This window comes from Hetaerina americana, unplaced genomic scaffold (genome assembly GCF_022747635.1).
Source record: "Hetaerina americana unplaced genomic scaffold, ioHetAmer1.1.p SCAF_7, whole genome shotgun sequence".
Lineage (NCBI taxonomy): Eukaryota > Metazoa > Arthropoda > Insecta > Odonata > Calopterygidae > Hetaerina > Hetaerina americana.
Genome location: NW_027287316.1, coordinates 56,740,233 through 56,753,039, shown reverse-complemented (window position 1 = coordinate 56,753,039; position 12,807 = coordinate 56,740,233). Strand labels below are relative to the sequence as shown.

Here is a 12,807-nt window from a genome sequence, read left to right as displayed (position 1 = left end):
CCTTTGGTCTACCTAATTTACGGACCATGCAAAAAAGATATGAGGAGAATAAAATCTACACAACTTCCACCCATATGTCAATTAAAGTAATCTGGCATGAGTCAGGCAATGAACTTTCCTTCAACCTCATTGGGGGAGAGGAGCCCTGAATTTAGTAGGATGAGTTGCATGCATGGGGTACATTTTGCACCAAAAGGATTAAAAATTCATAAAATAAAGTCCAGCAGTTCTCAAGTAGCAAGTCTGCTTAAATTAGTACAATATTCAATATTATTTCACAACAGAAGGCAAAGAAAAATGGATTGTGTTTTGACGAATGTCATTTTTGCAAGAAAATGATACCAGAAATGCATTGCACTCAAAATATATTTATGACGCTTAATATGAGAGCACTTAGTGGCATGCATTGTCTTAAGGAAAGACTTTGAAGTCAATGTTATTCCTGCAAGTTGAAGGGTCATAAAGATAAGAAGTTACTGAGATGAAAACTCAACATCTTATTTTTTTAACAGCAACACACGATGAAATTGACAATGAAACCTCACCCAATTCAGCTCTCCTTGCAGAGATTGACAAAGGTGATGAATATTGGGCAGGTCTTTCAAGCTCTTCCTTGACCAAAAGGTCTTCCTGTTCCACAGATGCTGCTGGAACAGATGCAGAGCGACGTTTCTTTTTCCCTCTCTTACTGGGACGAGTCATCGCAGATGGCTTGGCTTTCTTCCTTGCTCGCTTTGGCTTGATTTCAGCACACATTCTATCGTAGTTGTCCTGGAAGAATAAAATCAAACTTCATCAGAGACACCAGTCAAAAAATACACAATGGCAGGCCTCCCTTGATGAGACTTGGGCTAATACTAAAGGCATAGAGCACTGAAATTATATCATACAAGGTGGCAATTGGTAATACCAGGGGAAACAACAATTTCAGATCCTGAACCTGTCAAAACAATCACAGGCACTACATTGGGGGCATGAGGACAGGTTGACAGATTAAGCAGTCATCAGCATCAGTTCCTTTGAAGAGTGCAACAGGTGCATCTAGCATAATTTCAGTTCTTCCTAAGGCTAATAAAAAACAATAAATGCAGTAATCAACTCGAAGGTCAGTTTGGTAGGTAATGTTAAAATTCACCCAGTATTAAGCCCGACGGTGCCTGAAATTCACACATTAGGGTAGGGGGGTCAGTTCCTTTCCCTGTACTGGTTTTGGTTTCCCAGGAAGATCTGGTACCCGAGAAAATCACAAAGCTTGAGTGGAGCTGCAGGCACCCAGAGACTTTAATTACCGAGGAATTGAACCCAGGACCCTTTGGTAAGTAGTCCAATGCTGTACCCCCTGGACTACTGCAACCCACTTAAGGCTAATATAATGTAGTAATAATATATATATATATATATATATATATATATATATACACACGTGTGTGTGTGTGTATGTATGTATATATATAAATATATATACATATAAGTATGTATGTATGTATATATATAAATATATATACATATAAGTATGTGTGTGCATGCATATATATATGTACATATATTATATATATATTAAAACCTAGTAATAATAAATACGAAAATGACTGACTTACCCTCTTCCTTGCGTGCTCAGGGCAGAGTGGTGTGTCCCGGGAAACATCAAACACAGGGGCACAACACTGAGTGTTATCAACAAATTTGGCAGTGCAGTGTTCAAAAAGGAGCTGATCAACATTGTACATGACATGTCGAGGACAATGCCGAGTGCAGGGCAAGGCAGGTGAGCCACAATAGGAATTATTCTTAAAAGCTGAACCCCTAATCATGGGCTTTTTCTCTTCTTCACCGCTTTCTCCACCTTCAGAGTCACCAGTGTCAACACAGCGATAGGCACAGGCCCTCGTAACCAGCATTGTTAACTTTGACCTGAGAACATTGAAAACAAATCACTGAAAAAGCATCTATTACGTTTTGGTGGCAATTAAATCATACTAGATCTTCCATTTATACAGCTCAATGAAGAGCTAAAATAGTGAACTGGGCACTTGCAAAAAAAGGGAGAAACTATCAAATTCAATATTTACACTGCCTAGCATGGAAACTTCCTGAATGAAAAGGATATTATTGTGACAAAGATAGAAAACAATAAGTAGGGGCCACAACTTTGACAAATATACAAGCTTACATTAGATTATGAAAAATATTAAATTAAACATGGCTATAGAGGCATAGTTTAAGTGGAGTAAGAAAAGAGAATAAAATTTTATAATCTTTGTAGAACTCAGAGTTGCTTGGAAATGACTACAAGAATTGGATAATAAAGGCTTAAGATAGAGACTGGTTGATTACTGTACGCAATATGATTCCATACAGATTTTTTTTGGGAACTATCAACAAACAATACATAGACTGGAATTTACCCACTGATAAAGGGAACAGAATGAAGGGTATGTATGTTTGAAGAATACCAGGGAACAGAAGATAATTCCAAACTACATTCTGGTAAATCATGATAAATTAGATGAAAATCATAATCCGACTCGGATGCTATCTAAATATGATAATACAGTGAACTCTTGATTATCCTTGGACGGATATCCTCTTTTGCAGATTATCTCTGTTACTCTCTTCCCAGCAAGTTGACAATTTAATTAAATCACACTTGTAAGATGATTAAATGCTTTGAAACTTAGGCCTGTCACACCAAAAATAAACAGGCTTAATGGCTCAGTGAAAATTCTAGTTGTTAGTATATATTGCTGTATTTGTGCACTGCTATAAAATATGGAAAGAAATAACTACTTAATGCCACTGTAATGAACAGATAAACATTTTCTGAAAGGGGAATGCCTAAGGACGGAATATGGAGAAAAATGCCTTAGTAAATGGTCTGCTTATTTAGCATATGATTGGATAATACAATTTCTAATGCAAATGCATTTAGTTTAAAGCTAGTTAAGAGCACAAAACTTCATGACTTCCAGCAGGGACTGCTTTATTATTTAAAATTACAGCCATTAGAAGCATGCAGGATCCAAACGATGAGGTTTTTACTAGGTTCAATGCAAATATTAATTATTTTACTGACATTATGGGCACACTAGACACTCAATTACTGAAATTGAGCTTCCTTCACTAATTAGGAGTAATGGATAAGACATGAGGAATTGATAAGAAAGAAAACCATTTCGACATACCTGTTTCGATGCCTTGTGTGAGGTCGGTTAGAACCCTTCTTGCCTCCCACAATCCGCAAGCCATCTCGCAGGAGGGCCCCTGTCCGATTAGGGCCACTCTTCCGTACTGCAGTGATGACTGCTCGAACCATATGCTCCTGCCATGCTTCACCTTCTACTGGAGCGTTCTCATCAACACCAGACTCCACCTGAAACCATTCACCCATCATGATGAAATGTTAAGCATCCTCAACATATTCATTTTAAGATAAACTTTTACAAATACCAACACAATTTGTAGTGGCATTTTTCTTAAAAAATACATTGACTATGGATTATCAAAAATTTACTGAAGATACAACTATTTTTATTAAGCATCCTCATTTCACGCTATTTGATGCATAACATATGCATGTCTGCTATAAAAGTAGAATTATTTCATTAAGAAAATGCTGTATATAGTAAGACTTCCATTAAAAAAACAAATTTGCTAAAAAAATACTTGATGTATTTCAATATGACAGAAATCCAAACCAGAATTTTGGAACCAATATAAATCTTGATTCTATGAAGGCAGTAATCATTTTGTATGTTAATGCAAAAACATTGGAATGACTCACTACTAATAGTGCCTTTAGAATTTAATATTGTACTGTACAATCATATTTTAGATCAGTTATTTATAAGCCTGATTTCTAATTGAGCATTTACCTTGGAACAATACAGCCATCTGCACTCAAAAGAATACAATAACTATTCTAAAACCAAGACATGTTACCAACTCCTTTTAAAGTAAATTAAGTTTGACCACATCATCAAAATTACAGCACATTACAATGAAAGTGTCTGGTATACTTACTATTATCTTAGATGGCATATTTTATTATGATGCAAACATATTGAGGATATTTATATAAGGTCAAAACTAATTCAGATATACAGGTATACCTGTACACTTCACACTTTCAGGCTTCACTTAGTGGAATTGTCCATATTGAAAGAGTTTGCAATTTTCCACAGACTTTATTTCACAGTACAACACATTTCATCGATTTGCAGCATCATCAGGTACAAGTGACATACACAGCTGTTGAATATATACCTATCGAACAGAGAGGAGGGAGAAGTTAAATGTTTGAGGGGGGGGTGTGGATTTTTTGGGACTTTAAAGTCTGTGGTCGTGGCTTTTTTGGTTAAAGGAAGAAGAGGTATTGGCCCATTGGTTATGACTAAGCATTGGGTCTGGTCTGGGTTTATTGGGGGGGCTAGGAGCAGACGGCTACTTCGAACCTTTGGATTTGTTTACCCTCAGGGAGAGGGATGACTGAGATAGGTTGGGGGATATTTCAGAAGTGAGAGTCTGTGGTCGAGGAAATAGAAAATAAAATGGAAGAACGGTGTTGTTTGGATTATGACGTTTCATAGGGTCTGCTCATGGCATAGATGCAACTGAGTATGCTGAACCATTGGATTTGTTTACACTCAAAGTCAATATTTTGGAAAGGAGAGGGAAGGGGTATATAATTGCTCATTACAAAGTGTTGCTTATGCAAAGTGCAGATCTGCCAATTGCCTTTGAATCTCAATTAGCTCCAGAGTGTCCATTTCCATTCCTTTAGGGAGGAAATGTAGTACTTTTGGAACAAAATTGCTATCATGGTTACAATCTAAGAAGTGTCTTGAGAAGAGGGAACTGGGATTTTGCTTTCTGTGACAATTGGGGAATGTACGCAAACTTGTGAATACATTAACTTATCAAAGATTTATTATACCCTGATAGCAAATAAGTTTTACCTTCACTTTAACTCCTGGCTCCAACATGGGAGTGAAAACTTCTGCCTTGATTTCCATCCTTCTTCGACTTCGACCCAAAAGAGAGCACGCTCCACCTATCTGTCCACACCTCCTTCGAAGATCTTCACGCATTCGTAACAGTCTCTGGTCACGCAGACTCAGGGGGACTTTGGATGTGGTATCCTCTGCATTCTGTTTTTCATTCAAACGAGATCCCTGAATGTGAGCAAATTCTAAGTCAGTTACATCATGGGGATAGACAAAATCAATTTATATAGACAAATAATTTTTTAAAGGAAAAACTAATCCCTGATTGATATAAAAGCACTAAATGAAACCGTTTATCATAATTTATTAATATAATAATAGTTCTGAAATATCTCATAATTGACATGTTTTAACCTGACAGCCAGCAATAAAATGTTTACACTGTTTTCACATTCTACGAGGGTCATCCGGAAAGTAGTACCCGTTCGTGCCGCATGAAGTGCTGACGACACGAGTAGCCGCTGGACGAGGTCAGATAGCTTCAGTGGCTTGTCTGCCTTCTCTGAGCCAAGTTGCGTGACGCTAGCATTGCCTGTGTTGTTTCTGTGATTGTTTACAATGTTTAAAAAAATTGAGAACGCCGCCAGTTGTGAAGTGAGGGCAGTGATTAAATTCCTCAATGCAAGAAACGTTCGCCCATGTGATATTCATCGCCAATTAAAGGAGGTGTATGGAGACAATGTAATGGACGAGTCGTCTGTTCGGCGGTGGTGTCGCAACTTCAACATGGGGAGGGGGAACACACACGACGATGAGCGTTCGGGGAGACCGTCTGTCATTACAGACCAACTGGTGAGCTCAGTTGACGAATTCGTGAGGAACGATCGGCGCGTCACAATTGATGACATCTGTGAGCATTTTCCCAATGTTTCTCGAACAATTGTTCATGAAATTGTTAAACACCATCTGCATTATGCAAAAATTTGTGCAAGATGGGTCCCTCGCGTATCTCAATGAGCTGGCGGCGAAGGACTATGCAGCAGGAATACAGAAACTTGTCACACGTTATGACAAATGCCTTAATTTGCTTGGAGATTATGTTGAGAAGTAGTTTAAAGTATCCTCTTTCAAATAAAATTTTTTATGTTTGTTAATATTTACTTTTGTGTCTTTATTTCACGAACGGGTACTACTTTCCGGATGACCCTCGTATCACAACTTTGTGTGACCATTGTGAAGTTGTCTGAAAATCAGCTCTTCTATCATGTGTATACCACAGTGCAATTTAGGTAACACAAAATCATTTAAAATGTGGCAATAAATACTTAATTAAGGATGATGTTTACAGTTTTCCATTTATTATTAGATTCAAAGTTTAAATGAAATTTTTAAGAAATGTAACAGCACACAGATCTTTCAATGGACAAAAACCTCATCATAAATATAATGAGTTACCTTAATATCTGAGGGGCAAGGAATTTTTCCGAATCCCCTTGCCTTCCATTCATCGTAAGCGACACCTCTTGCTCCAACATCAGCGAGAGAAGCCGGATGATTTGTGTGACCATGGTGTCTTCGCTCTTCAAAGCATCGAGATTCTGATGAGGAACTGGTCCTTGCCAAAAGAGCTTTAACCTTTGCCCTTGGCTTGAGGTCATGGCGTGAGTGATACGAGGAGTTGAGGCTTGGGGATACACATGATGAAGTCGAAACACTGTAATCAAATGGTGGTGTGAACCAATGACGCTGATAGAAACCACATTCAGGCTCACTATCACTGCCCTCAGTCTCAGAAGATTCAAAACCTAAATTGGATGACAATGCAGAGTCTGAAATTAGTCAAATGGAAAATTCAAAGGCAAGCATAACATAAATTGCAGAAGGTTCAAATAATTAGAAGAAAAAGAAAGTTTATGAAATAACAAGCTTCCCTTGAAATTTTTATTTACACAAAATATTTTTTCCTCACCTAACGGGTACAAGTCCTGCTTGTACAGGTGCATTCCTTCCCATACATCCTGCACATTCCTAAGGGCATCTGTTGAAAGGGATTTGACCAACTCTACAACACTTCTACCCCCTTTACATCTTCTAGAAGGTATTGTGATAACATTTGCAGAATTACTGGATTGGGTACCCACTTCAGAAGGATTTGCTGCCCCTGACTGTTGGGATTGAATAGGGTGTGGTTTATTTGAGGGTGCTCGGTAAGTTATTGGCCGATGACTGGAACGCGAACGTCGTGGGGTTGATGAGGTGGTACTCGGAGATCCAGGGCTGGGAGGGGGGAGAAGCTCCATCTTCACTCGACTTCCCCTGGGAGATGGCTGTCGAATCAACACAAATAATATTAGATTTGTACTGACTATGCTGATTTCATCAAAGACAAAATCACTTCCACTGTTGTTAATTCCACTGAAAATGATATCACAAGCATTTAAGTCTTTCTCTTTCACATTTCTAGCTTTTGTTAAAAATGCCATTAAAAATATGTGAAAATGGTAAAAAAAACATGCAGGGGAGGAATGAAATTACTGACAGTCTCAGTTAAATAACCTTGTATTAGGAAAAATTCCAAAGAAACTGCGGGAGATGCCGCAACAGTAACTTTTAACAGAGTCATCCGCTAATGTGCATTTCAATGCAACAATTTCAGAGTGTAAAAATCATTCGCCTTGACTGGGACTCGAACCCAGATCCCTCAATATCCGGTCGAGTGCTTTAGCCACTTAAGCTACCGAGGCGTCCTCTTAAACTCTGAAATTTTGGGGCTTTTAAAGGAACTAGATGTTATGACGAAATACCATACATACTATGTCACATGCATTCGTAGTCGTCCGCGAGGCGCCACTGTCCACGAGGTTAAAGCCAACTTTAAACACTTATGGTGTTTTCTCTTTGACAAATTCCATTGCAACAATTTCAGAGCGTAAAAATCATTCGCCTTGACTGGGACTCGAACCCAGATCCCTCAATATCCGGTCGAGTGCTTTAGCCACTTAAGCTACCGAGGCGTCCTCTTAAACTCTGAAATTTTGGGGCTTTTAAAGGAAATAGATGTTATGACGAAATACCGTACATACTATGTCACATGCATTCGTAGTCGTGCGCGAGGCGCCACTGTCCACGAGGTTAAAGCCAACTTTAAACACTTATGGTGTTTTCTCTTTGACAAATTCCAAAGAAACTGCGGGAGATGCCGCAACAGTAACTTTTAACGGAGTCATCCGCTAATGTGCATTTCAATGCAACAATTTCAGAGCGTAAAAATCATTCGCCTTGACTGGGAGTGTTTAAAGTTGGCTTTAACCTCGTGGACAGTGGCGCCTCGCGCACGACTACGAATGCATGTGACATAGTATGTACGGTATTTCGTCATAACATCTAGTTCCTTTAAAAGCCCCAAAATTTCAGAGTTTAAGAGGACGCCTCGATAGCTTAAGTGGCTAAAGCACTCGACCGGATATTGAGGGATCTGGGTTCGAGTCCCAGTCAAGGCGAATGATTTTTACGCTCTGAAATTGTTGCTTGTATTAGGAATAAAATTTAAGATCTGTGCTGGTTTTTCATAAATACAAAAATTTGAGCGAATGTATAAAATTATTACAAAACAAGGATAGACAAAATTCTCTAGGCAAATCACGGTAAGCATGTGAATACCTTCCAAAATTATACGATGATACAATATTGTTCATTCACCTATATAAAAAATTAATAATTTAATATTATTTATTATACCCTCACTGCATCATAGCCAATTATTTCACTATATCTATAAAAAAAAATTATTTCACATAGTTTCCACAGGTACTTTCAGATACTGACAATCATACAATGACAATATTATTAAGTTAAAATACATTAAAAGATCTTTAAATTTTCCATTGATTAATTCAAGTTTTTGATACTAAGTTTTTCCTTTTTTAAAAGACTTCACAGAATTATAATTATTATATGTGAGGTTCAAAGTTTCAATTAACTTTCTTTCCTCTCCTGGAAAATTTTCATAATGGTAGACACTTTCCAGAGAATGTTATTTTGGCGATGTTTTACTGACGGCAATACATCATACAATATTCTTATTAGACCAGTGAAAGATCATTAACACACAATTTGTACACATTTAGGCCACACACAAATCATAACGAGGATAGATTTGATATCAGATATTAATAAAAGCAAGGAACAAAAGATATGGCATATTCTAGCTATGGATCAATATATTAAATTACTATATCATCAATAACAACTTTAAAACAAGCTTTTTTACTACCTGGGAAACCTCAGGTGCCCCCTTAATGGATCCATGTCTCCGGGGGCTGGAATGCTCACTCCCAGTCTGACCACACCTTACGATGGCGCTCAATAGCTGCTCCTCCAGTAAACTACGATCCTTCCTCAGGGATGCTGCTGTCGCCACAGCAGATGCTGACGTTGTGGCTGCTGAGAGTGCTACGAGTTGGGGGGCTGAATTGCTGAGGGACAAAACGCGAGTTGGTGACTTAACAGATGAAGGACGAGATGCTGGTGTCACAGATGGCACCACACTTGGGGGCGACGATAGGGAATTGGCTCTGTGGAAAGGAAGACGTCTAGCTGGACTGGAGGTGGCCACGGCACCCAGGGCTGTGTTACTTGGGCGTCTGTGGACTACGGGTTGTGTACTCTGCCGGGAGTGACTACCGGATGGTGAATTTGCCAGGCGTGCAGGGTGCAAGAGATGTGGCCTAGGGCGAGATGCAGGGTGGAGGGGAGGAGGGTCGGGGGCCAACGAAGTCTTGTGGTGCGGGGACGATGAAGACGAGGATGATGAGTGAGATGGCGATGATTCCGAGGTCTCCTCCGACCTTTTGGAGAGGGGAGGCCTGAACTTCCTGTGGTGTTTCCCTAAAACCTTGTCGGCAGCTATCTTAGCCGCGAGTCTGTTCATTGTCTCTGAGCTAGTTTCCGCCGACAGTGAGATGCCTTCATTGTGCCCCAATGGGAGGGACAAGGATGGTCGAATACTTGCCGGGACAACTGATCGGTGCCCGTTTGATCCACTGTCCACTGAACGATGCTTTATTGGTTTCAGCTTTCTTGAGGCTACACTAGCAGGGGTCACTCGACACGGTTGCATCAGAGTACTGCCATACTTTAAACTGTCACCACTGGATTTTAAGCGACTTGCATCACCAAAGTTCACCACCTTTCCAATGGGTTCAGGCTCACTGAATGCATAAGGATCATAATCCATTTGATCTGCGAATACAGAATAAAAAGAGATCAGTTAACCAGACATTGCGGCTATTTTATTTCCATGAATTTCAGTGGTATGAGAAAAATGCTAAGTATTCATTTCAATTACATTAGCTTATGGATCATTTTTCTTGAATGATGAATACAACTTAATGGCTCAATTCACACATATGGAGATGAAATTTCACCGCACCCCATTAATTTTTTCAAGCCCTAACCAAAAATCAAAATTGAAGGCTTAAAGAGCTCTAAGCTAATATCAATGAGCCAGTCCTGACATGAATAGCAACTTTTTAACTCCCTATAAAGCTTAAGTGCCCTAAAAATCACCTTGATATGAAGAAATAGGATATTTATGATTGCATATTCTTAGGTACAGAGGATTACACATGTCACTTGTCAACCATTACTTTCCCTAAAACCTCTGCTGTTGGAAAAACCATGCTTAGTAAACCACTACGAATATTGGATATCAGGCGTTTGGTACTGTGGAGCATATAGCTACAATACTAATTTGCTTAACTTCCCTCTTGCTCTTCTCTTCAGGAAACTTATTTTAAATGACATGGTCTACAGAAACGCCTTTGCCAAAATTTTTCAAATTAGGAAGATCTTAAACCTTTTGATACTTCTTTTACCAGCTCTATCTTGTATCAAATTCTCCATTCTCAAAACTGCATGCCAGATGACACGATATGCTTGTATAATTTTGTTTTTTTTCTCGGACTGCCAGAGTTCTCAATGTTGTTCTATTTCATGCTTCAAATATTTAATTATTTCTTGGCTTTAGGATATATGACACTTTCACCATTGAGCTAGTTTTAGCACTTGGGCTGATCAGAGTTTCACAATTAATAATTGCCTTTATGGTAACCTTATTGTCTTAATTAAGCTTTTGACAGCAGTGTATCAGTCCCTACTTTCAAGCCTCCTTAGCACTTCCACCTTTTTCACTAATGCCATAACATTTCACACATTTTGCCACTGATGCACTTTGTATTTGTACAACTAATGCCTTAACCCAAGCAACTAAATGTAGGAGCCTAAAATAAATGCACTCCTTTCATGTGAAGGTTTAACTAAAGAGTACTTCAGACTATACTGACTACCAGAAGAGAGAAAGCACATATTTTATGAAGCATTGATTAGTTGCCTGTTAATTCAGCGCTAATTGTTCTCCATTGAGGAACTTATAACATATTAGATTGCATATAAGATACATTGTGATTTCAGCGGAGCATATTCAATGAAAAATGTTTTTACATTACATGCATAGAAGACCCAGGAATGATTTTTGAGCCATTATTTTGGGAAAATTGCCTCATCTTCCATCAAATACAGCATTTATTCAACTAAATATACATTTTGCGTGGTTGCCTCATCTGCAGGCTAAGTAGAAATACCACAAACCGAGCACAATACAATCAGGCAAAATCTAGACTATTCAGGGATTGGACAAATGTAGCCCCTGCATTAATAGAATTTTTTCAACTACTATTCTTGAGCACTCATTACATGAATAGTTTTCTATTACCATTTTTTATCATCTTGCAGATAATTCTAATTTTTTCGCACCTAGAAATGAAAAGATAGACCCTTGGGCCTAATTTCAACCCACTATTAACTATGCTAATCACCTATTTCACCATCATTATACATCCTATGACCAATCTAGCATTGATGAACCATTACGCAGGTACCAAAAGCCATTCACGGTCACTTAAATATCTGAATATCTGTGGTAAATTATTGTCTATCTTCTACAGCTATTGGAGTGTGACGAATAAAAAAGATAAGAAAGACTTGCAGGAACAAGCGATAAGTTTTGTGGTTGCAAAAAAGCTTTTGACTAAAGGTAGTTATTTTATGAAAGAGTACCTTGCTGTTATGGAAATTTCTTTCTAGCATTGACCTGATACATGACTAAAATAACATCAAATGTATTTGACAGGTACATTGAGAAGGGTTAGAAGGAAAATTCCAACACAATTGAAAAAAGTTAAGTATAGGGGGAAAAGATACATAAAAGAAGTGGTGAAATTTTTTTTAGGGTAAAGGGAATTATATCCCAAGGAACTGCATTCATTTGCTTTACACAAAAGCACCAGCACAAGCATTCATCTGAGTAAAAAAAGGCATGGTAAAATCAGAAAAATAGTTAGGCTACCAATAATAAATTTATACTTTAGCCACATGGGAAGGATTGATACAACTGGCTTAACGGTGTATTCTTTCTGGCATTAAAACATACCATTACGTTTTTTTGGGTATATGCTCACATGGTGATCAATTCTCATATAATACATATAGAATATAATCCCATTAAAATAATGACCACACTTCAATGTGTATTAAGAATCATAGATTCTCCTGAGTTGGCATGGCTTGGAAAGACAAGAAAGTGATGTATCTCCTCGTACAAGCTGATTGAAAGCTGGACTGCAACAACTTCCGGGGAGAAAAGAAAAAAATGTGCTTTGCAGAAGAAAATATGGCCAGAAGAGATAAAGGTCCTGTACAAAGTGAGAAAAGTATACAGCTCATTTGCTTGGTTCCCCAAAGAAACTACGTGAAAATCCCCACAATAAGGGGAAAAGTCCGAATATTACCCCACAATAAACTGTAA

The 12,807-nt window shown here is 38.3% G+C and overlaps 1 protein-coding gene across 1 annotated transcript in view; it reads right to left on the bottom strand.

Moving 5' to 3' along the window:
• LOC139696200 (uncharacterized) overlaps positions 1-12,807 on the bottom strand; it is a 58,944-nt gene that overhangs the window by 27,978 nt on the left and 18,159 nt on the right. Inside the window, exons 5-11 of the mRNA XM_071594846.1 lie at positions 9,217-10,184; positions 6,913-7,270; positions 6,399-6,748; positions 4,956-5,171; positions 3,183-3,370; positions 1,599-1,911; positions 546-771 (exon numbers count right to left, since the gene is read on the bottom strand). Coding sequence (XP_071450947.1) covers positions 546-771; positions 1,599-1,911; positions 3,183-3,370; positions 4,956-5,171; positions 6,399-6,748; positions 6,913-7,270; positions 9,217-10,184 — 2,619 coding nt within the window. The remainder of the gene's footprint in view (positions 1-545; positions 772-1,598; positions 1,912-3,182; positions 3,371-4,955; positions 5,172-6,398; positions 6,749-6,912; positions 7,271-9,216; positions 10,185-12,807) is intronic.